Source organism: Cupressus sempervirens, chromosome 5 (assembly GCF_028749045.1).
Source record: "Cupressus sempervirens isolate cs-2001-9-10 chromosome 5, ASM2874904v1, whole genome shotgun sequence".
Taxonomy (NCBI): Eukaryota; Viridiplantae; Streptophyta; class Pinopsida; order Cupressales; family Cupressaceae; genus Cupressus; species Cupressus sempervirens.
In genome coordinates this window covers 388,060,215-388,083,395 of record NC_143122.1, presented here as the reverse complement: position 1 = coordinate 388,083,395, position 23,181 = coordinate 388,060,215, and the positions used below count along the sequence as shown (strand labels likewise).

General features: G+C 36.6%; 1 protein-coding gene and 1 pseudogene across 8 annotated transcripts in view; both read right to left on the bottom strand.

The window, feature by feature from the left end:
- The window catches only part of LOC149556410 (2-oxoglutarate (2OG) and Fe(II)-dependent oxygenase superfamily protein), a 76,409-nt gene that overhangs the window by 28,781 nt on the left and 24,447 nt on the right, over positions 1 to 23,181 (bottom strand). For all 8 annotated transcript variants that reach the window (XR_016364701.1, XR_016364699.1, XR_016364700.1 and 5 more), the window contains exons 2-3: positions 17,312 to 17,559; positions 16,974 to 17,187 (exon numbers count right to left, since the gene is read on the bottom strand). Coding sequence is in view for 5 of the 8 variants with exons in the window: in XM_089830707.1 (XP_089686833.1) it covers positions 16,974 to 17,187; positions 17,312 to 17,559 (462 nt within the window). In the remaining 3 variants the exon portion in view is untranslated. The remainder of the gene's footprint in view (positions 1 to 16,973; positions 17,188 to 17,311; positions 17,560 to 23,181) is intronic.
- Positions 20,131 to 21,355, bottom strand: LOC149556411 (putative E3 ubiquitin-protein ligase ATL44; annotated as a pseudogene).

The window sequence follows — 23,181 nt, the reverse complement described above, 5'->3', positions numbered from 1 at the left end:
ATACGGGGTCTTCTTATGTTTGCTCTGACTAGTATTTTATTCAAACTGTCGTAGAATGGATTGTAATATGATAGTTGGACACCTTTACTCCACGGTTCAGTTGGGTCTGATTGCTTATGATGCACGATCGATACAATATCGAACGACGTGGATCCTTGGTAGTTAATGGTCTATTAACCTCCGATGTTCGATCTACTTCCTCTTTGGTGATGGTGACATGGATTGCCTATTGGTAATTGTTGATCCCGTTCTTTTCTCCTTCATATGTACACCTGTCACAAGTCTCTCGCACGCTACAAGTCCACGTGGATTGTAATAGTCAAGCAGTCCTCCATGTTCTTCGATCTGTCCCTCTATTATCCCTATTACTCAGTGCTGCTCTATATTGGATGTCTTTTTCCCCATTAATATTTGTTTCATGACTTGTGTAAGGGTCATGACATTAGGTGTATCTGATTGGGATTTATTTAATAAACTAATAGTAGTAGTGTATTATTAATCCCATTGTTTAGTTATAGTTTAAAATTTATCCAATGTCTTTAGTTTGATATATAACATTCATTTAGTAATGATTATTTATTAATTATTTATTAATTGATTTAGTTATTAATTAATCAACAAAATTCACATATTGAATCACTTAGTCATTTCATTCTATATATATATATATATATATATATATATATATATATATATATATATATATATATATATATATATATTATATTTTAATTGACTTCTTAGTTAAATGGGGGCATCGATTATAATTTAATATTAAATTTCATCATTTGAGGGGGGTATTACAAAATGGTAGAGGTATTTTTATAGTTATCTTTATATGGGAAATGAGTTTGGGGAGATGTCGGATAAAGAAAAGGTAGTTGGTAGTGGTTATATATCACATATCCCACATTTGGTAAGTGGTGAAAATAAGTGGGTTGGAGGAATTATAAATAAGAGGTTTATAATATGATTGAGTTTTGGAGATTATATAGGTTGGGATATTCATTAAATAAATAGATTTGATAAATAATTTGATTTAATGAATATGAATAGTTTAGTGATTAAATGAATAAGTAATAGAAAATATAAATGAATCAATTAAATAGAAGAAAAGTATCCCTTTAATTGATGGAAGAGAAATGATTATTTATAAGGACATTTTTATGAGTCTACAATATAGACTGCAATTATTGAGCATTTGATCTTTTCTTTGATAATGTGCATCATTCAGCACTAAGCATACACCTACTAATTGTGCTTTCAACCTTAGCATTTTATCTCCTTTATAAGTGCACACTTTAAAAAAATCATTTTAAATCTAAGTGCCCTTCACTTAGGTGTACACTTCTGAATGTAACTTACATTTCAGTTTTCCTCCTCAGAGATGCGGTGTGGATAAACCTCACACTCCCATCAAAACTTATGAATGTAACAAAGATTTCACTTTTCCCTTTTCAAGTGTGCAGACCGCATGCTTTCATGAACACCTAAAAAAGATTATTAAAACTTTGGACTTTACCTTTATCAAGTGTACACGTCTACTCTAGGTGTGCAATTCAACACCCTACTTAGCCCTTTATTTATTAGAACATCTTGTCCTCAAAGGTGCACCCCTAAACTCATGCCTTGACCATTTTCTCCAAGTTTAAACATGACTTTGGTTTCCCCTCATAGAGGAGCAAACACTTCAAAATGAAAACTCTAGAGTTGAATTTGGATGAGTCTTCTCTGTGAAGCATGCACTTGTGAGTGCATTTTGAAACTTGAATGTCTTACCTATGGTGTGTACCTTATTACTGATCTAAAATTAGGCTATATCATGTGCACCCTTCACAATGTGACTTTGGTTTCAATCCACATTCCTTTCACATCCACAATCAAGTGCACACCTTGATATTAAATTTCACATTTATTTTTATCAAAGGTATGCACCTCTTTACCATCTATCATATTTGCTTCACACTAGTGCATTCTTGGAAAGTCATAGCCTTTTTTGATTTTTGGAAACATAGTACCTTATTCCTATATCAAGAGCGTGATTAGTCTTTTAGACTTGGCAAAAATCTTTAACAACCACCTTCTTTCTCCAGCAAGATAGATGACTACGAAAGCTTTGTTCCATTATCCTTTGACAATTCACAAAGGGCCACAAAGACACCATAACAAACAAACTGGACAGAACATGATCATGACTAGCACCTGGGAAACACTAGACTTGAGCTTTAATCTTGACACAATACAAAAATTCCACATGGTTACAAAATGTTTCATGGAAAGAACTGTTTCATGACCTCAGAAGCCAAAGCCTGAGGCATACCACTAGCATTCTACCGGTTTTGGCTAATGCAAACAAGTGATTCTCAGAAGGATTGATAGCATAGAGTGACATGATTTTCCCAATCAACCAACAATCCCCACAAATTAAAAGGGAGAGATTTCTAACAATAAAGGGAAGAAACTAAGGAGCCCACATGAGCATGTTCCTTGGAAACTATAAAAAAAGGCATGCCAGAATCCATTCATCACTTTGGCCAATGCACACAAGTAATCATCAAAAGGGTTAGAAATCTAGATTAACACATTTTTGACAGTACAAAAAATTGCAATAAAGTGAATGGGAGAGGTTTCTAACAATTAGAGAGTCAAAATGGGAGCTTTCTAGAGATTGCAGACAAAGCTGCAAATGATTTTGGGAAGGGCCAAAGATGATCTCAAGGGGTATCCTATTACTTCCAAGAAGACTAAAACCCATATTGAATAGTATACCATAATAGTAAGGAAACCAACGTAACATTCTAAGTGTTAGAAATAACAGTCCACACAACACAAATGGTGGAGGGGTGAATCAGTTGTGTGCTATATTTATAAACTTTAAAATTCTCAACCAAATCACCAATAAAGAATACAACAATGCTAAGCAAGATGAGCATGATAAAAGTCAACACCATAAGACACAAAAATTTTGTTCTTGAAGCAAACCTTGTTAAGGGAAAAACCCCGATGGGGATGATACCCACAAGATTAAGTACTAATATGAAAATGTTCCTATTAGGAGTTGATACAATGCATTTAGTACATCAGTCCATGTTAAATGACAAGTCCTTGTTAAAGGACAGAACCCCTGTTAAATGATTCATAGCCCTGTTAGGAGTTGATTGAAAAAACAAGGCTCACTACCTAAGCACACTGCTCAAAGGGTGAAGGTTAAAGCCACCTTCAAGTGCTCACTGCCCAAAGGAAGAAGGTTAAATTCACCTTCAAGGACTTACTGTCCAGAATAGTGAACTGACTAATGACAACTCAATTGCCTTTACAGTTCTAATAAGGTACACAAGGCATGATCACAAATTTCACTCATACCTTTGTCAAACCATCTCACCAACTTTCATCTCCTCTCTGATAGCCAGCATGAAGGCTCACATTCACATTCATTACATTCTCTTACATTAAAACAAAGGAATTACTTTCCTTTACACAAGTTACAACAACCAATAAGGTCAGCCTATTAGGACTTCCCTACTGCATAAACAATTACACTAACCAACGCTAAGGTACACAATACCTATTACAAGTGCATAACAATTAAAAATATTAAAACACGTGTCATGATTCATAATCAACACTTGTCAATCGTTAATACAGGTGTATCATCCAGTCAGCTCCCAAAACAAACACTAGCTACCAACACAACATGACTCAAGTGAGTCCTAAATCCTGTAACATGCTCTAATCCAAGTCTTCTACCATGCATTACGCTCACATACCAAGAATCCATGTTGCCACCAACTTATACTCAAAACACAGTAAGCATCTCTAATATAATACCCTATTACTAGTTTGTGACCAATCTTCACCAAAACAATTGTAACTCGCACAGATCAACACATAAAACTCTATGTTCGTAGACATAAGGTCTACACTCACACTGAAACATATATCCAAGCTCAAACACGCTGAAGTGTTGTACATTGTGCGTACTTCTCTATTCAACAACCTGTATCATCTGGAATCATAGTTTGTCTAACTCGTCATATGAACATTTGTTGACATCAATGACAAAGTTTGAATGTCAGCATCCCTATAGCAATAATTCCAATCAAAATCCCCCCAATATCCAACAATCACCCCATTTTGCATAGATGGCAACATGCGTGAAAAACCATCAATCCAAAAGTAGCATCTCAATACAACTTTCTAAATATCCTCAACAAATCTCCCCCTAAAATAATACAAGGTTTTTTCACATCTCTCTCCCCTTTTGACATCAATGGCAAAGGGTGCCAAACAATGTCAATCTTTGAAACAATTTTCTCCCCCTTTTTACATCAAACTACTTTAGGATATAGATCTCTCCCTCTGTCATTTTAATATTTACAATTCCTCTAATCCAAGTAGCATACTTGCTATCAGGTGCATCCAAAATCAAATGAAGCGCCACATAACATTCTAGGTGCTATTGCAACAATTAATTTAATTTGTTGCATTAGCTTTGTGATTAGCTGAGTGAGCGGAGTTGGGTTTGGCTCTACAACTAGGGTTTCAAATTTGGAAGGGGATCTGGACGAGGAATCGAACGAGGATGAAGATACAGTTATGCCTCTACTCTCTTGCAAGTCTATTGTTTTATTGTTTTTAGAGGGGGGTTTCATTGGTGTTGTGGGTGGGGGTTGTACGCCTCAGCAGCTACTAGTTGTTACCCCTGTTCTTATGATGTTTTGGTCAATGTCCATTGCAGAATGCTATTTTCTTGGCTGAGTTTGAGGGGGGAGTCAAGTGTTGTTGGCTCTCTTCTCTACTTGAGCTATCGTAGCTTTGCCAGATGGATCTCTATGTCTTGAGTTTTTTTCCCAGTTCAATGAAGGGGCTACTAAAGTTGTGGTTGAAGATAGAGAGGAGGTTTCTTCCCTTGGGATGGCAAGTTTGGTTGTTTCTTCCATTGATGTCAGTAGCTTCCTTGCCGGGGGGCCTTTGTGTTGGTTGGTAGTCGGTTTGGCTGCCAACAGTTTTTCTCTGCCTTCTGTGGTGTCGTGCAAACAATTATGGGTCTGGTTAGTGTGGTTTCAAGGAGGACTACTCTTCATTGGTGCTGGCTACAATGATTTTGAGTATGGCTCTTGCCATGTGGTGATGGGTGTTGACGGGGTCTAGCTATCTACTGGAGGTAAGCTTGTTGCTCTAGGGTCTTGTTCTATTTCTCAAATTGATCACTTGGTTGAGCTTTATCCTAGAAGAATCAAACAAAACCCTTTGTGGGTTCCTTGTGCTTGGCTCTTACCTTGCAAGGTTGTGCCTTTCCGAGTTTTAGGTCTTTTGCCTTTTGTGGAGTCTGGTGAGTTCATTTTTCTTTTGTGGGCTTGGCTCTCAGGCACCATGTAGCAGTTTCTGTTGTTGGGTTCATTTGGATCCAAATGGAAAGCCTGGTTGTGTTGGATCTTTCGCTTTAGTGCTAGAGTGAAAACCAATTTTTTCATGGCAATCCTTCGTTGTCCTTTTTTTGTTATGGAGACTGGCTGTTTGGGTTGCTCTTGCAAAGATTACTACCCTCTAGGAGCTTACTCTAGCAATGCCCTGAAGACATTGATTGTGACTTCGTTAATGCCCTTCCCAACTACTTTCCTATTGTGGTGGAGCTCTGGCATCCCAAGAAAAAGAGGTCCTATTTTTATCACCGTGTTATGGTTTTCATTTCTCTAGTGGTGTTCAAGTTGGAGATCTAATGGTTTTGTTATTGGATGAAAGTTGGGAAAGGAAGTTTTATGGGGGTGGAGAGCTAATGGAGTTTTGGTGTTTTTGCATGAGTGGTCTCCTATTTCTTCACATCCTTGTTCAAGCGCTAATGGTTCTCCCTTTTGGGGACTATGTTTTAAGGGTATGTAATCCCTTTCTTTTTTGAAGACTAGTGTCAGCAAGGGTTTTGACTCTCTGTTGGAATCTTAGAGCTATTATGTTTTCTACTCTTTGTGTTGTTTTGTTTAGAGATTTGTTTCTCCACTTTAGTTTGGTCTCATTTTGGGTTGTTGGTGCAAGACAGCTTGTTATTGCTTTGGATTTCGTTAATTTTGGTTTTTTTGCAGTGGTTGTGAGGCATGCTATCAAATTTAAAGGGCATTTTCTAGTTTTCTATTGTTTTTGGTTGAAAAGTTATGGTCATTTTGGAAAGCTTGGAAGATTTAGAAGGTTTGGGGTCCTTTTGAAAACCCTACAAGCTTTTGGGTTCCTTTCAAAAACCCATCGGACTTGGCTTTGGAAGCTTGTTTCCTTAGCTAAGCTTTCGTTTGTTGTAAGGTGGTTGTTGTATTATGTTTCAAGAGCTTGCCAATCCCTGCCCTTTTTAATCAAAAACATACTAGGTGGTAAGTTCAGCAAATCTTCTAATCCAAAGAGTTCTCACGCTTAGCTCTTGACCACTACGACTACCCCCCCTCAGTTACAAGCAACACCCAAGCATCACATCTAGACTTATGATAATGCTTTGATAACCTCTAGACTAATGCATTCCTACATCATTTAATTATCACAAGGTGGGGCCATCACCCCAAGCATACCCTAAGATACTCAAAGGTCTCTTTAGGCAAAGGCTTTGTGAAAATGTCTGCTATTTATTCCTTTGTGCTTACATATTCAACTTTACTTCTTTTCTTGCAACTTTCTCTATCAAAAAGTGGGTACTTCATTGATATATGCTTTGTCTTTGAGTGCAATATTGGATTCTTTGACATGTTGACTATACGTGTGTTATCATACTGAATAACAACAGGATCTTCAATAATAATCTCAATATTTTTCAACATTTGTTTCATCCAAACTATCTAAGTACAATTAATTGCAGCAGTAACATACTCCAACTCGGTAGTAGACTGAGATATGCAATCATGTTTCTTACTTATCTAAGAAACAAGTCTTCTTCCAAGAAAGACTGCTCCTCCACTTGTACTTTTCCTATCATCTACACTTCCTACCCAATTAGCATTAGTAAATGCATGCAAAGTAAAATCATTTGATCTATCATACCATAATCCACAATCCAATGTTCATCTACAATATCTAAAGATTCTTTTTACAACCGCCAAACGAGTCTCTTTAGGTTTTTCTTGAAATCTTGCAATAATTCCAACTACGTTAGATATGTTTGGTCTTGTATGAGTTAGATATCACAATCCACCAATCATTGACTTGTATCTTGTCTGAAATGTATCTGGTGAATCATAAGTAGAAGATAGCTTAAAACCTATAACCATAGGTGTTCCTACATGCTTATAGTTCTCCATTCCAAACTTTTTCAAAAAAACTTTACGATAGTTTGAGATGTAATAAATTCATCTTTACTCTAAGTGATTTACAAATCTAAGAAATAATTCATTTCTCCTATCATAGACATTTCAAGTTCACCCTCCATCTCATCACCAAATTTATTATTCATTTCATCACTTTCACCAAATATAATATCATCAACAAATACTTCATTAATTTATATACCATCCGAGTTAGTCCTTAGATACAAATTGTTGTCTGCACTTCCTTTCTTAAACCCAAATGTAAAGGTACCTGTCTAGTCTAGCATACCAAGTCTTTGATACTTACTTCAAGCCATACAAAGCTTTCTTCATTTTGCATACCATATCTTCCTAATCAGTCAATGGAAATCCATCTGGTTGTTCAATGTAAACTTACTCTTCAAGTTTGTCGTTCAAAAATGTTGGTAACATCTATCTAATACACTTTGAAATCCTTATGAGATGCATAATCCAAAAGCAATCTAACTGCTTCAAGTCTAGCCACGGGAGAAAAAGATTCATCAAAATCAATACCTTCCCATTGTGAATACCCTTTACATGCTAATCTTGCTTTGTTCATCATAACTTCACATTGTTCATTCATCTTATTTCTACAAACCCATTTAGTTCTTATAACATTCTTATTCTTAGGTCTAGAAACCAATTGTGAAATGTAATTCTTTTCAATCCGATCTAATTCTTTTTGCATTGCCTTGATCCAAGATTCATCTTTACAAGCTTCATCAGTAGTCTTAGGTTCAACTTGTGAGATCAAGCACAATTCATTCCTAACCTTTGATCTTGTCAACACACCTTTATTTGCATCACCAATGATTTGATCTTCAAAATGATTCAATAAACATACCTTGGAATTTTAGGAGTTTCACTTGGCTCTTCAATACATACCTAAATCCCATTATCAATCTCAAAGAACTTGTTTCCTTAGTTACCAGATTCGTGCCCTAGAGGCCGGATCCGGATTCGGGTCCGATCCGGATCCAGATTCGTGCCTGGATTCGTGCAGATCCTTGTTTTACATAGTGGATTCATCCGGATTCATGGCCCACGAATCCTGACGAATCCACTGTGTAAAACAAGGATCTTGCCCGGATCTGCATGAATCCAGGCATGAATCCTCAAGGATCGACAGGTTTAAGTGAGTCTAAATTATTTAATATGACTTTTTTAAATATATTTTTTTGCTTTCTAGTGCTAAAATGACCTTTTTATGCATTATATATACTAATAAATGAGAGAAACAAATATATATATATATATATATATATATCTGTTACTAGTTGGGGCTTGGGCAAGATCAGTAATATTTATATATATATATATATATATATATATATATATATATATATATATATATATATATATTCACGAATCCTAATTGGGAAAAAAAAAATCATGAATCCACGGATCCGATTCACGTGCCCGAATCGGATTCGTATCCCGAATCGGTAACTAAGCTTGTTTCGGTTCGTGATCCTTATTTTAATTTTGACTTTGACTTCTAGATGCCTAATTACCTTCATTATCTAAACCACAATCATTTACTCTATCTTGAATCTGAAATCTCTCATTAATCTTAACATTAGCACTGTCAACTAAGCTCTTCAACCTGAGATTATAACATTCATATGCCTTACTCTTTGTAGAAAAATCAAGAAATATCCCTTCATCACTTTTAGGATCAAATTTTCCTAACTCGTCATCTCTCCTACTGTAGCATTTACTACCAAATGTTTAGTGGTGAAATGAAGCACTTTAATGTGATGTAGGCCTCCACTTAACGCCACTAAGCCATTCAAATATGTATGTGTGGCAAGGGGAGAATCACCAAATATGATTCCTTTTTTAAACCAAATCAGATTAGCAAGACCCAAAAGGAAGGGATGCCAATACTAAATTTGAATTATAAAAAGGAATGCAATATAGGGAAACACTCTCTTTGGCCCATGTGTGATAATGTGTATGCAAAATTGAACTAATTGATTAAGTAATGTAGATCTAGATGGTGAGTGTGTGCAATCAGCCCAATTAAGATACAGATCTATGTTAAAATTATGAATGGAAATGAAATATAAAAGATTTAACTTTGAAATGCATAGAGGAAGTTGTATTTTAGCACTAAAATGTGTGGATCTGGACCTGTAACTGAAAATCTAATTGCAAGTCTCTAAACAGAATAAAAAACCCAGAAAAACCCAAAAACTAATTTCTCGACTAAGAAGCAGAGAATAGGTCAAACTAGTGGTAACTATTCTAGAATGATTCTCGCAAGGTCACCGTGTTCCCGGGGCACTGTAACAAAGTTGACCCAGATTCTTCGGAAAGTTATTTCCAGATTTGCAATCACAATTTTGCTATCCTGCCCCTTCACACATAAAATAAAGGTTTTTGTTGTTTGGTGGATGAGGGTTTGCCTTCGTCAAACCTTAGTTTGAGGAATCAACCTTAAATTGAGAAATGTAAACGTATGTAACTGAAACAAGATAAATTTAAGTATTCACCTTTCTTGTAAAAACCCTTGTCAAAGGATTTTGCCTTGATGTATGTTGTAGATGTTGAATTCAGTATGTAAATGTAGGATATCTCCACAAGTTGCAATGGCTCTGATGGAACTCAAATTTTTTGCAAAATTTAGATCTCCATTTAAGAAATAATGTTGAGAATTTGATAAAAGACTGGCAATGTATGAAGAAAATGAAGACTGGAAAGAATGTGCAAGATTTCAGGCACATATCAATTTGGCAAGAGCCCAGAATAATAAATTGTAAGCAGCTGGGTGAATAGAGAGATTACAATACACTAATCATAATAGGATGGATATGAATGATACTGCAAATAAAAATTTAATTGACATTTCTACGGAACCAGCCCAGGAAATACAAAAAGACAGTAAAATTGCTGGAGATCATGAAATGTTTGCAACCAATGAACTTCCCGAGAGTATTGTAACACCACAAAATGTTCATGGTGCAGGATCAAGGAAAAACTTGGAAGTTGATATTAAGGTGCAGGTGGAAAGATGCATGCAGAGTATAACAGGGACAGCAGCATTGTTGAACAAGCCCTTTCCTCTATTAGAACTGTGTATTCCTTTGTTGCTGAAAAGAAAGTTATGGCCAAGTTTGAATTTGCACTAGAAATAAGCATGAAACTTGGGATTAAGCAGAAACCAAAGGCTGACATATGCAGGCCCCCAATGTCATTTACTGAGAAAGCAAAGCTTAGGAAGAATCTTGAGGAGTTATCTGTTAACATGCCAGAACAAGTGTATACTTTCCTAAAGAAGCATACAGGATTTACCCAGTGTGATGATGAAGTTGAGGTTGATCTTGAGTGTTTCAATGACAATAACTTATGGGAGCTTCAGATTCTTGTGAGCAATTATCTGAGAGACAGAGGACTAGGAGCAGAATGTTTGCAAGTTTCAGAGCCTGTTAGGTTGCTTGCAGATTCCAGGGAAGTGACAGCTGCCAGCATCAAATCCAGTAGTTCCACCAGCAGCTCAAGCAGTGATTCTGAATCCTCCTCTAATGATTCTGATTCTGAAAGCTCATCAGATAGTGACTTGATTACAGATGAAGTGCATGATGCAGAAGCACATCCCGAGGGAGGTGTGGATTTCATTACTGGTAACAAGCAGATGGTCCAATCTGATCCTGAGAATACCGGTGTGAAAAATACTGTCAGTACAAAGTGACAACAAAATTACAGGCGCATCATACAAATACAATGCTACAGAAGCCATATCAAGGATAATAAGGAATTTATTAGAGAATGATGGCTTGTTTAATCTTTCAGATAAAGAATTACGTTCTGTTTGCAAAATTACTGATGGTTATTTTGGATCTGACATGAAAAAATCTTGTGAAGGATGCTTCAATGGGACCACTCAGAGAAGCCTTATGTAACGGGATTGATATTGCAAATCACAGAAGGGTTGCATCAGAAGATACGTAAGTCACGTAAGCCAAAGACGACACACGATCGGCAGTGAAAGCATTCACATCATCCCAAATCAAAGCAAACCGTATAGATATGAATGATAGAAGTCTGAAGAATCAATTAGTACGATCAATTAGTACGATGATATATAAATTAAGGTCAAAAGCCGAGAAGATGCGATTAAGGAAACTGACGGAAGCTGCCTTCGATATCATTGGTAATTGAATTAGTTTCGCTTTGGATATATCGAGACGTGACTTAGAACGATCTCCATATGAGTTGACGGTAAAAGTTTGGAGGCTCGATAATACAAATTTGTCCCTATGCAGAATATCAGCAACAATCATAATCCAAAAAGTCTTTGATTCTAGGTGAACGTATTCGAAGTAAATGGTGGACGGAGATACTAAGCATGGTCGGGCAACATTGTTTAAGAGAATTTTAATATAATGCCCGGAAAATCAATGGTCTCGATAACAATTGAGATAATGGTGAAACTATATAATATCAAATCATAAGTCTATAAAATTAGTTGCGATTAAGAGGTATAATTTATTTTCAAAGGGATGTGACTTTTTCAAAAGTCACACCTTTTCATTTTCTTTGCTAAGATATAAGTATGACTTTATTATTTAAAGAGAGACCAAAAAAAAAAAAAAAGACATTGTAACATTCATCATACGAACATTCATTCAAATATTGAGAAGAAGCATTTTATATTCATATTTATTGTAAGGAGGAATAAGGGTTCAATATGATTTTATAATGAAATTCCATTATTTTATTATTATAAAATTATTTTATTTTAATAATAAAATAAAAATGTATTTTGTTTACCTTTAATGGCGTGGAGATTTAAACTCCAGGCGAATCGTCCTTCATAATTATATTTTAAAATTCTGTATATAATTTTGATATCAGATAAGTGGGACATGGTCAATTAGCATTTTAGATTTGATCATCACAAGTATTGTGAAATATTTAGTTGTTTCCACAACTATGTCCAGTTTGTCTTAGTGGAGTTAAAATTCAATCTGGACTAATTTAAGATTGCATTATAATTGGTCTGTTGCATCTGGATTATTGAAATTGTTGGCAATATAAGGGCACTGAACATTATGAAGTTGTACGTAAAAGTTCACCGAAGTTGACTCTATCACCCGGATGAGCGAAGGCACTGGTCTTTTTATTGAAGTCAAAAAATCTGCATATTCCTTCTACAAGCATCAATTCCATTATTTACAAAATTTATACAAAACATTCAATTATCAAGTATTCAGCATCTACTGGAGAAGTGGCAGGCTCTTGGACTTCCAATCTGCAATTTTGGGAACCAACAGGCTCTACCATAACATCATGGAGCTATGGATGTAAATGTGCATCATTGACGAAGATGATGAATGCCTCAATGTAGATCTCCTCCCTTGATGACCAACAATATGTTAGATCTTGAAGAGGAAATGCTCACAAAAAATCCTTCAATGCTTGATGAAAACTCCTTTTGCTTGAATGCTTGAATGCCTTGAATGCCTTGTATGCAAGGTTTCGGTGTAGCTATCATGAAAGTGTAGGATGCAAAATGAAGCCTCCATGCCTCCATATGTACTAGTTTTTAGGTGGAAAAACAGTACAGGTTGACAAGAGAGCAGGAGTTAACACTTTGGAACACCGAGGATTTTCAGGCCCTGAGGCCCACAATTACTGGGGAAGAGATCGACCTAGATTGACCTCTTTTGGACTAGGTCGCCATAGGTCAACCTGTTCCCAAGGAGGGGAACAAACAGGCAACAAAAAGTTAAAGAGAAATGTAGAAAGATTCAAGAAAAGGTAAAGGAAAACAAGAGAGAGGGCATCGAGCATAGATCCATTCATGGCCCAAGAAGTCACTATGAAACGAGTGCTGAAAGGTCTTATAAGACAAGTGTGTCCATTTTAAGACAGTACACCAAATATTTTGAAATACTTAACAAAGGGTACATATGATCATATCATAACTCATATTACTCTTACCAGTTCCATGTCGGATCTAAACTATATTCAAGGTATAGATTGTGGTAGTGATTGCATTATCCTCACAATGTCTAAAATTGTTATATTCCTTCTCTCTATTTCTCCATTTTGTTGCGGAGTCCTAGGTGTAGATGTATGCCTATAAATCTCATGCTCTTCACAAAATGCTTTGAATCTATTTGATGTGCTCTATCTAATCTTGAACACGTGATCTCCAAACCTAATTCATTCTCGACCTTTGCTTTGTAAATTTTGAACTTATCAAATGCCTCAAATTTCCCTTTAAGAAAAGCAACCCACATCATTCTTGAATAATCATCAACAAAGAGTATGAAATATTTCTCACAATAGTATGACCTTGTCTTTGTAGGACCACAAAGATTTGTATGAACCAAATCCAATCTTCCTTTAGCAATATAAGTCTTGCTTTGAAAGCTATTCCTGGTCTATTTTCCCATAATACATTCCTTATGCATCATGTTAGTGGCTTCACTATCTTAGGCAAATCTTTGATAGCATTAATGTTGCTGATCTTCACAGTGATATCAAAATGCACATGATAAAACCTCTTATGCCATAATTGTCGTCTATCTTCACAACAATACAACTTACATCTGATGGGTTCAACTGAAACACATTATCTCTTGTTATTTTATTTGATGCAATAATGTTTTTTGATACTCTAATTATGCATTTTCCATCCTTGAATTGCAGATGATAGCCCTTGTCAACAAGTTGCCCAACAATCAATAGAATATGCTTTAGTCCGTCAACAAACAACGCATCATCAATATTAGTTTTACCATCAAGAGTTATAAGTCCTCTTTAATCAAACAAGGAATATTGTCACCAAATCTAACATCTCTACCATCATACTTATCATTGTCACCTATCATATGATGTGAGCATCCACTATCTATGGTCCATTCTAATTTCTTTTCCACATGTGAAAGCAAGGCCCTTTCTTCATTAACTCTAGCATAAAAACATTCCTTAGGATATTTGGACTTATAAGGCTTAGGCTTATACTTTGACACTCTGGTAGGACATCTAGATACAAAATGACCTATCGTATTGCATGCAAAACATATCAGAGGTAACTTGCCTTCATATTTCCCTTTACCTATGTGTTCTCTTTTAGCGACTAGTGCTTCAAGTTCCTCCACCTTCTTTTCTTCTTCCTCTATATTTGTCCAATCCTCAACATATTCACCAAGATATGCACAATTACTATTCTACTAGTGCTCGCAATTTTTGTTAGCATCCTTTTATGTTTATGAATAGTAGCCTTAAAAGAAAATTCAACTTTAGGTAAAGCATCTTGTAATCTAGGAGTTTCAAATGTAAATAATTACCAATCAAATCTCGCTTGTGAATCCCTTAGTGGGCGATAAGATTTCTTCTATCGCCAAGACCTTGTTCTCATATGTTGATATCAAGGATCTCAAGATCTTTGGAGTGATTCCATCTTCTATGATAACTCCTCCTGAATTCCTAATGCTAGTGAAAACCTCTATTATTTTTTTAACATATGTTTTGATAGTTTCATCTTCTTGTATCTTTTGCTTTCCAATTTTGTTTTCAAACTCTGTAACTTGGCTTGCTTGGTGTATTTGTCTCCTTCGTATGGTGCTTCCAACTTTCCCCAGATCTCATGTGCAGAATCAAGCTCCTTAACCTCTATAAACTCTGTCTCTAAATGATGAGTACTTCTCTGGCAGATATATTGCAAGAAAAAATCTTCCTTTCAGCTTCTGTACTGGATTCCAATTCATCTGTCTTTATATCTTCCTTGCTCTTTGTAATCAACCAGTACTCAATCCCTGAGTAGATCAGATGAATTCTCATCTTGTTCTTGTAGTTGTCATATTTCACACCATCAAACTTTGGACTGTCTTTCCTGTAACTTCTCATTCTAGACCTCCTCAAGTGGTAAAGTTTTCTCCAAGAGGACCACAAGCTCTAGCACCAATTGTTAGGAATAACAATCCACACAACACAACTAATGGGGTGAATCAGTTGTGTGCTATATTTATAAATTTTAAACTTCTCAAACGGATCCCAATTAAGAGTACAACAGTGCTAAACAAGATAAAATTCACACCATAAGACATCAGATTTTTGTTCTCAAGGAAAACCTTGTTAAGGGAAAAACCCCGGTGGGGATGATACCAACAAGATCATGTACAAATATGAAAATGTCGCTATTAGGACACATGACCCTGTTAGGAGTCGAGACAATGCATTTAGTACATCAGTCCCTATTAAATGACAAGTCCCTGTTAAAGGACAGAACCCCTATTAAAAGGTTCACACCCTGTTAGGAGTTAATTGAGAACAAAAGGCTCACTGCCTGAGCACACTGCTCAAAATGTGAAGGTTAAAGCGACCTTCAAGAGCTAGTTGCCCAAGGAGCTAGTTGCCCAAGGGAAGAAGGTTAAACCCACCTTCAAGCACATGCTGTCCAGAATGATGAACTGACTGATGACAACTCAATTGCCTTTACAATTCCAATACAGTACACAAGGAATGATCACAGATTCCACTCATACCTTTATGAAACCATTAGACCAACCTTTGACTCTACTCTGATATCTAGCATCAAGGTTCGCATTCACATTTTCCATTCCCTTATATTACAACAAAGGAATTACTTTCCTTTATACAGGTTACAACAAGCAATTAGGTCAGCCTGTTAGGACTTCCCTAATGCATAAATAATTACATTAACCAATACTAAGGCACGCATAGTACCTATGACAAGTGTGTAACAATTACAATCATTTAAACATGCACTATGATCCATAATCAATGCTTTCCAATCCTTAATACACGCTACATCATCCACTCGGCTCCCAAAAGCAATTATCCAAATGCCACAAGCTAGTGACCAACACAGCATGACTCAAGTGAGTCTCAAATTCCATAACATACTCTAATCCAAGTCTTCTACCATGCATTATGCTCGCATACCAAGACTCCAGCTCGTCACCAACTTATACTCAGCACACAGCAACCACCTCTGACATAATTCCCTGTTACTAGTATGCAACCAATCTTTACTAAAACAACTGTAACTCATGCAGATCAACACATAGATTTCTGGAACCATAAACATAAGGTATATCTCACTCTGAAATATTTATCCAAGCTTCCATACAAAGTGTCGTAAACTGTCTGTACTGCCCTGTTCAACATCCTATATCATCTAGAATCATAGTCTGCCCAACTCATCATATCAACATATGTTGACATCAATGACAAAACCTGAATGTCAACATCCCTATGGCAACAATTCCAACCAACAGTCTCCCCAATATCCAACACTAAGTGTATCATATTTTACATTCAAATATCCCAAATATTCAAATTCAAGGAGGCATTTCTTCCACAAAGATCCAAAAATGTAAAATTTGGTTGTTTGCTTGTTCCCTATTCCCTTTTATAGGTAATAAGCTTCACAAATTTATTTTGCTAGCAATTGTACATTACAGTTATATCCTGGAAACAAGATTGTGTAGTCATGATGAAGTGTCCATGGAACATGAAATTAAAAAGTGCTTACCCAGTTTCTTTTCAAGAATTTTCTTTGTGATAACAAGCATCAACTATGGAAACTTTAAATGGGTGAACTCTTAACTATTACAGAATTTTGGGAATCTAGTATTAAAATATAAACTATACACACTACTGACAATTCGAAAGAGGCGGAAACATATTTCTTACCTCTGCAACAATACCCTTGCGAGGAGCATAAAACACTGTTTCCCCACCAACCAGATGCTGTTCAGAAGAATTATCTCTACTGCCTTGAATTTTATTTCCTTTGCATCTTGCACTGCCACTCAGATAAATCAATAATGTATACTCTGTTTTATTGCCTCCTCCAAGATCAACACTCTCATCAATATGCTGACCAAAGTGTTGACCAACTTTATACCTACTCATGGACACATTAGTTTTGTTATTGTTTAGATTGATTGTTGTACACTGGATACAATTTCCTCAAAACATCAAAATCTGGATACAATACAAAAAAATCATATTTGAAGCAACAATATTACTTATAGAATCTTATATTAGGGTTCAACCCCACCGCAGATTTTCCTTGCACTTTAATGTCCACAAAGAAGTTGCATAGACCAGCTTTCCAAATCTTTTCTGCAAGAATAGTATCATGCACTGAAATGCGATCATTGTCTCTGAAAGCTTCTCCATGTTTTGGCCCCAGGCTGCCTTGATGTGCAAAACCACGGGATTCTGCACCTCTGATAAATGCCTCACATTCAGCAGGACTTAAAAAATTTGCAACCTGAGATTCACAACCATTATCAATTAACAGATATCAATATGTAAGAAAAGAGATCATCACTACAAATGAAACAGTTCGCAACAACGTGACCACCCTCCCTCTGGATGAAAGGAAGAATAAGCATTAGATAACAATTAACAGTATGCACATCAACCAATTTTCAGAATAGTGCTCTTCAAATCTATTTTTCATCATGTCCATGAATAAAACAAAAAAAGCAAAAAACAGGTAAATCCCTTCAGCTATGTTTATACTGGCTTCAATATTCCTTCTTTAAAAGAGATAAATGGAAATCTTCATGAAACTTTTACGATAAATTTGCATGACCAATCAGAACCTCAAGCAAGGAGAGCAGATTAAGTCCAATAAGGTTTAACACCCTACAGGTAGTACCGGAAAGGGGCCAAACTGTTACACATTAGTAAAATTGACTTTCAAGAATTAAAAGACATCCTGGGGGCAGTCCTTGACTTTCCACTATATCATCAAATATGCTGCTATCCACAGGATATTCTGTGCGCAAAACAGACCCTGACATAATCAAGAGAGAGAAGAGGAAAAAATGCATTAACATGCATGAATGACCAAAATAATTAAATGGCACTGAAATTATATGGTATGCATGCAACCATGCATCATAAACATACACTGATGATAAAGTGCCTTCTGATATGATTTAAAAAGACATGTAATTGTGTGATCGTTTTTCATCATTCATTCGCAAATATCCTCTTACACACATTTGCAAATATCCTTTATAAATTTAAGATATGTCTCACAAACTATAACTACTTTTTTTGGGAACAACAAATCAATATGTTACTAATGTCGAGAGGGTTGGACAAGATAGAACATGAAACTGAAACTAAACTTACAGGAGAAGCAAATAAAATTAAATGGCTTATAAAATGTGCTGAACCGTTTGGCTTTGTATCTGGTTGTGTCAAAAGGTCTACTCTTTCATGTACAAACTAAGGTACACCCTACGATATATGGGACAAATTAGAATCTTTTCTTTGTAAAACTGAGGAACTAAGTGGTCATCAACTAGAAAATGATCTCACAAGTCTTAAAGTAACTATCTTTGACAACATACAAGATTTCATCACAAATTTCAAATCATATGGAACATGGTTGAAGGACTGTAAAATTGAAAGAAACTTTCAATTGCTATTTAATGTGCTCTGTGAACTTGGACTCCTCCGTTGCAATCCTCCTAGAAGAGAGACATAATTAATCAGTGTTTGTCTCTGTAATTTATGCTACAAAGACTGTCCTAGGCAGAGTTTAAAATGCCTGCCTTGATACATTTCAGATGCACGAACTAGGGAGCTAGATAAACTAATCCAAATGAACACAATAAGATCTTCTAAGTTGATAATGTCAATTGTAGCTATGGTCGGATTCCTTCAGGTTGACATAGATAACATAAGCTTGTGATATATAATTTATTGAAAATATAATTATTGTTGTAATATAATTATATTGATAATATAATTACTATAAAAATATAATTAATGGGGCCAACTTGAAGATTGGCGAACCTTGGTGATTGGGCACCATCAATAGGTATAAAAGAAGATTGAGTCTTCATCTCTTGGGAATGAATACACACAATCCTACAGTAGATCAAATTAGGAGAGTAGTGCTCGGTGAAGACAATAGCCATTTACTGTCTATGGTTAGGAGGGCAACGAGGATCTCTATCATTGCTCATGATTAAACAAGCACAAAAACAAAATGGTTTTAGAGCTTGAATATGAGTCTGGTGCAGGAGGAAATGATTACACACCACAAAGTCCTTCGTATAGAATATATTGGAGTATAGTGTATGAACCATGCATTCTGCAGATAATCAAAGCTCTGCCACTAGATTTCCGACATGTTTTGCACCCCAAAAACAGCCACGTTACCGCCCAATGGTTATGTTGGCAATCAAAGCAGGTTTGGTTGTTACGTTGCTTCTCCCTATGATCATGTGTTGTAGGAGAATTCCAGGCTGCCATTTTCTATGAATGCCAAGACAGCATCAATCAGCCGTGTGATCGTTTGGTTCTAGATTGGGCATAACAGTTTTCTGTTCCCTTCAGCTTGAAGAACTCTGATTTGAAGATGTTCTTTGGGGATGATTTGGCTTGCCTGCCAGTTAGAGTTTTCCCCCATGGCTACGGTGCCTTCTGCAGCAAAAATACGATTCATTGGAGATAAAGCCACGAGGAGCACTATAAAAGACAGATCTTTTGGACTACCCCCATTTTTTGAGGCTTTGAAATTGAATTAACCAAACTAGGTCTTTTATTGCCAAATTGGGGCATGGCGCAAAATTTGAACTATGCTTCTGCTCACAGGTCCTATGGGATTGCATGTTTTACTACTCGAAACTCAAAATCCAGATCCTCCCTCACACACGGATTTGTTCTTTTGCAATGTTGATGTTGTGCGGTCAAATCAAGTCATTTCTATTTGTTCTTGAGATGCAATTCTGTGTTTTGTTAAAACCAGTCACTTATGCAAGGAAATAGCCACAAAATGGTGAAGATTTTCTACACTGGAGCAAGCTATGTTGAGGGGTCAACAATGGCCATGGCTGTGAGCAGGGACCTGAACATGATGCAAAACAATGTGCACCTCAAGTGAGGACAATGACCCACCCAGCAGAATCCATCAACAGGTGTGGCACAATGAATGAGAACTAAGCCACGATCAAGGCAATCCATGTGGAATTGATGGTTGCACTTGGGCAAAACTCAAATCTTTTCTCCAGGGCAGAATTCTAAACAGATTGAGCATTCCTTGATGAGTTCATCAAGCAGAGGGGATGCTGCAGACATGGCTGAGGAACTGTAGATTGCGATGGACAGCCCTCTGATGGCCTTGTTGCTAAGCTCCGTGTTGGCCATGTGGATTGTTGCTTTTTTGGCTATAATTTTTCACCCTCAACACGCATTTACTCATCTTAGAACAGAATTGATCCTCGGAGGGCAAAGCACAAAGCAGAGCCAATAGAATCACCACTAAATTTCAATCGAATGCATTGTCACCCATGTCGGTTGGCGCAAGCAGTGGTGGAATGAATGCCCCCTGATGATCCCCTTTTTGGGATCGTGTTTGTGCCTCATAGAATTCAATGCTTGTGAGTGTTCTTAGTTCCTGCACAAGTTCATCTCTGTTGGGAGCTTGAAATCAGACCCAAGAATTTGTCAACTTACCTTGAAGAGGTTTTAGACTGAGGATTTGAGATCAAATCTAATTATTTTGCTAGCTTATGTAGAAGAGATTCCAGTCTAGAGACTTGAAATCAAACCCAAAATCTTTTTATGCGATTGAGGTTTTTGCCTAAAGATAGAGTCCTTTCTATCATACAACTTTAAAAAAAATTGTGTGAATGATAAGCTCTTCTTTCCAGTTGGCAACTTCGTATCTGTAATGAATTTGAAATCGAAATCAAGAATTTTAGAAAATGGGGAACATATCTGGGTTTATTTTCTGAGAGATGGGATTTGACCAAATGGATAAAGTTTATTGTTGGTATTGTAAGCAAGGAGTAATGAATTGGAGTGGTTGCAAAGCAGAGAGAGTAGGGCCTGCAGACAAAATTTAAATGATATCACCGTTTTGAATTAGGGCCTCTCTTTTCTTATTACTGCCCCAGTCTAGCTTCTGCCTGTTGCAATTGGGGCAAAAAGAAAAGATAAGGATTCGATCTGCCACTGTTTGTTGTCAGCGTAAAATAAAGAAAGCTTGTCAATTTATGCCAACAAGCTTTCGGTGCATTTTTATCCATGAGAGCAGACATTTGGGCATAAAATTTCTGCCCAACAAATACGACAAATAGGGGATTCCAAAGGCTAAAGTGATTTGGAATAAGGTCTACAAGGGAAGTCCTACACACTCAGCAGCAGCAGCGGAGCAGGCGGATTCCCCCATCATTGGACTCATTGGAGACAATTCAAACCTAATTGCATTCTCGGAGCAAGATATCTTCCATGATTGTGACCATGTGAGCAGGGTATGCTTCCATGATAGAAGGAGTAGCTAGAGGATCTGCTTCAGTTGACAGCTGACAATCTTGGTCATATTAGTTTAGAGGGAGGGGACCATGTCAAGATAGTTTCTCTAGTGATCAGGTGTACTTCCATTTGGACCATGTCTTCTCAAGTTCGGTCATGAGATGGACGTTGCATTAGTGAGATATGATGATCGATCTCCTCTTTGAGAAATTGTAGCAGTCAAAGGACTATGATTCATGGGATAGAGTCCCATGTATGTAGGATGGAAGGCCTCCATGATGACACCTAGGTCGTGACATTCTTGGATGGATGGATACTTGGTGAGTTTGGGATTCGCCAAGAGTGATGCAAACTCTAACCTTGTATTTCATGATAGGTCAAAGCATGTGGAGATCAAATATAGCTATATTAGAGATACAGTGCAAAGGAATGTTATTCAACTGAAGCACATAAGCATTGATGATCAAATGGTCGATACTCTCACCAACCCCTTGCCACAATAAAGTTTGTGCATTTTCGAGACAAGCTTGGAATTGTGGAGAATGAAGCCCTTGCTGAGAGGGAGTCTCAACATCAGTGACTTCTAGAGATGTACTCTAATCCATTCTTCTCCGTGAGAGAGAAGTTTAAGGTGAAATCCCTTGAGAATGCATTATTCTTTGTAAAATATAAGTATGAGGTAGAAGCCCTTGTTAATGCGTTCTTCTTTGTGAAAGAAGTTTGAGGTGCAAGCCCTTATTAATGTATTCTTCTCTGCAAGAGAGAAATTTGAGGAGAAAGCCCTTGTTAATGCATTCTTCTCTCCCTCTGAGAGTAGCCATGATGAATGTCATGTGAGAGACTCCATAACTTAGCACTTGTGTTTATTCACCCTCTACGAGTAGCCATGGCGAAGGTCATGATGAGATGACGACATCATGCTGAGCACTTGTGTTCATTTGCATTTCCATTCATGGAAGTAGCCATGATGGACTCACCCTCTAGGAGTAGCCATAATGGATATTACTACATACCTCAAATATCGAGAAGGATTCCTCCCTAGCTAAGGAGTGTTAATGTTTTTTTTAAAGGGAGTGTTAATATTAATTGTAGCTATGGTCAGATTCCTTCAAACCGACATAGATAACTTTAGGGTTGTGATAATATAATTCTATTGATAATATAATTATTGTTATAATATTATTATAGATGGGTACAAGATTATTTCATGATGTACTTTATGTACCTTTATTATCAACTAATCTCCTCTCCATCTATCAAATGATAATCACCCACAGTGGGATAAGTAAAAGTAAAAGATTTTCCTCTTAATTTCATCCTAATTAGAGAGCTACAAAGCTAAAACATTGGTGTGGTGGGGAAGGCTAAATAAAACTCAATGGCTATGCCTTCTTGCATTTTGTGTCAAATTCCCTTTTAACAAATCTACATACAACACAAATACGAGCAATTTTTGACATAAGTAGTATGGTCACTAAACCTGGCATAAATTGAAGTTCTTGTGACACGCACTAAGATCCCACTACCCCTATTGATTCTATACAACTTCAATTTGCCTCAAAAGACTTTTGCTTCTTCGTGTTTTTTAGATACAACTATTTAAGATACTTGC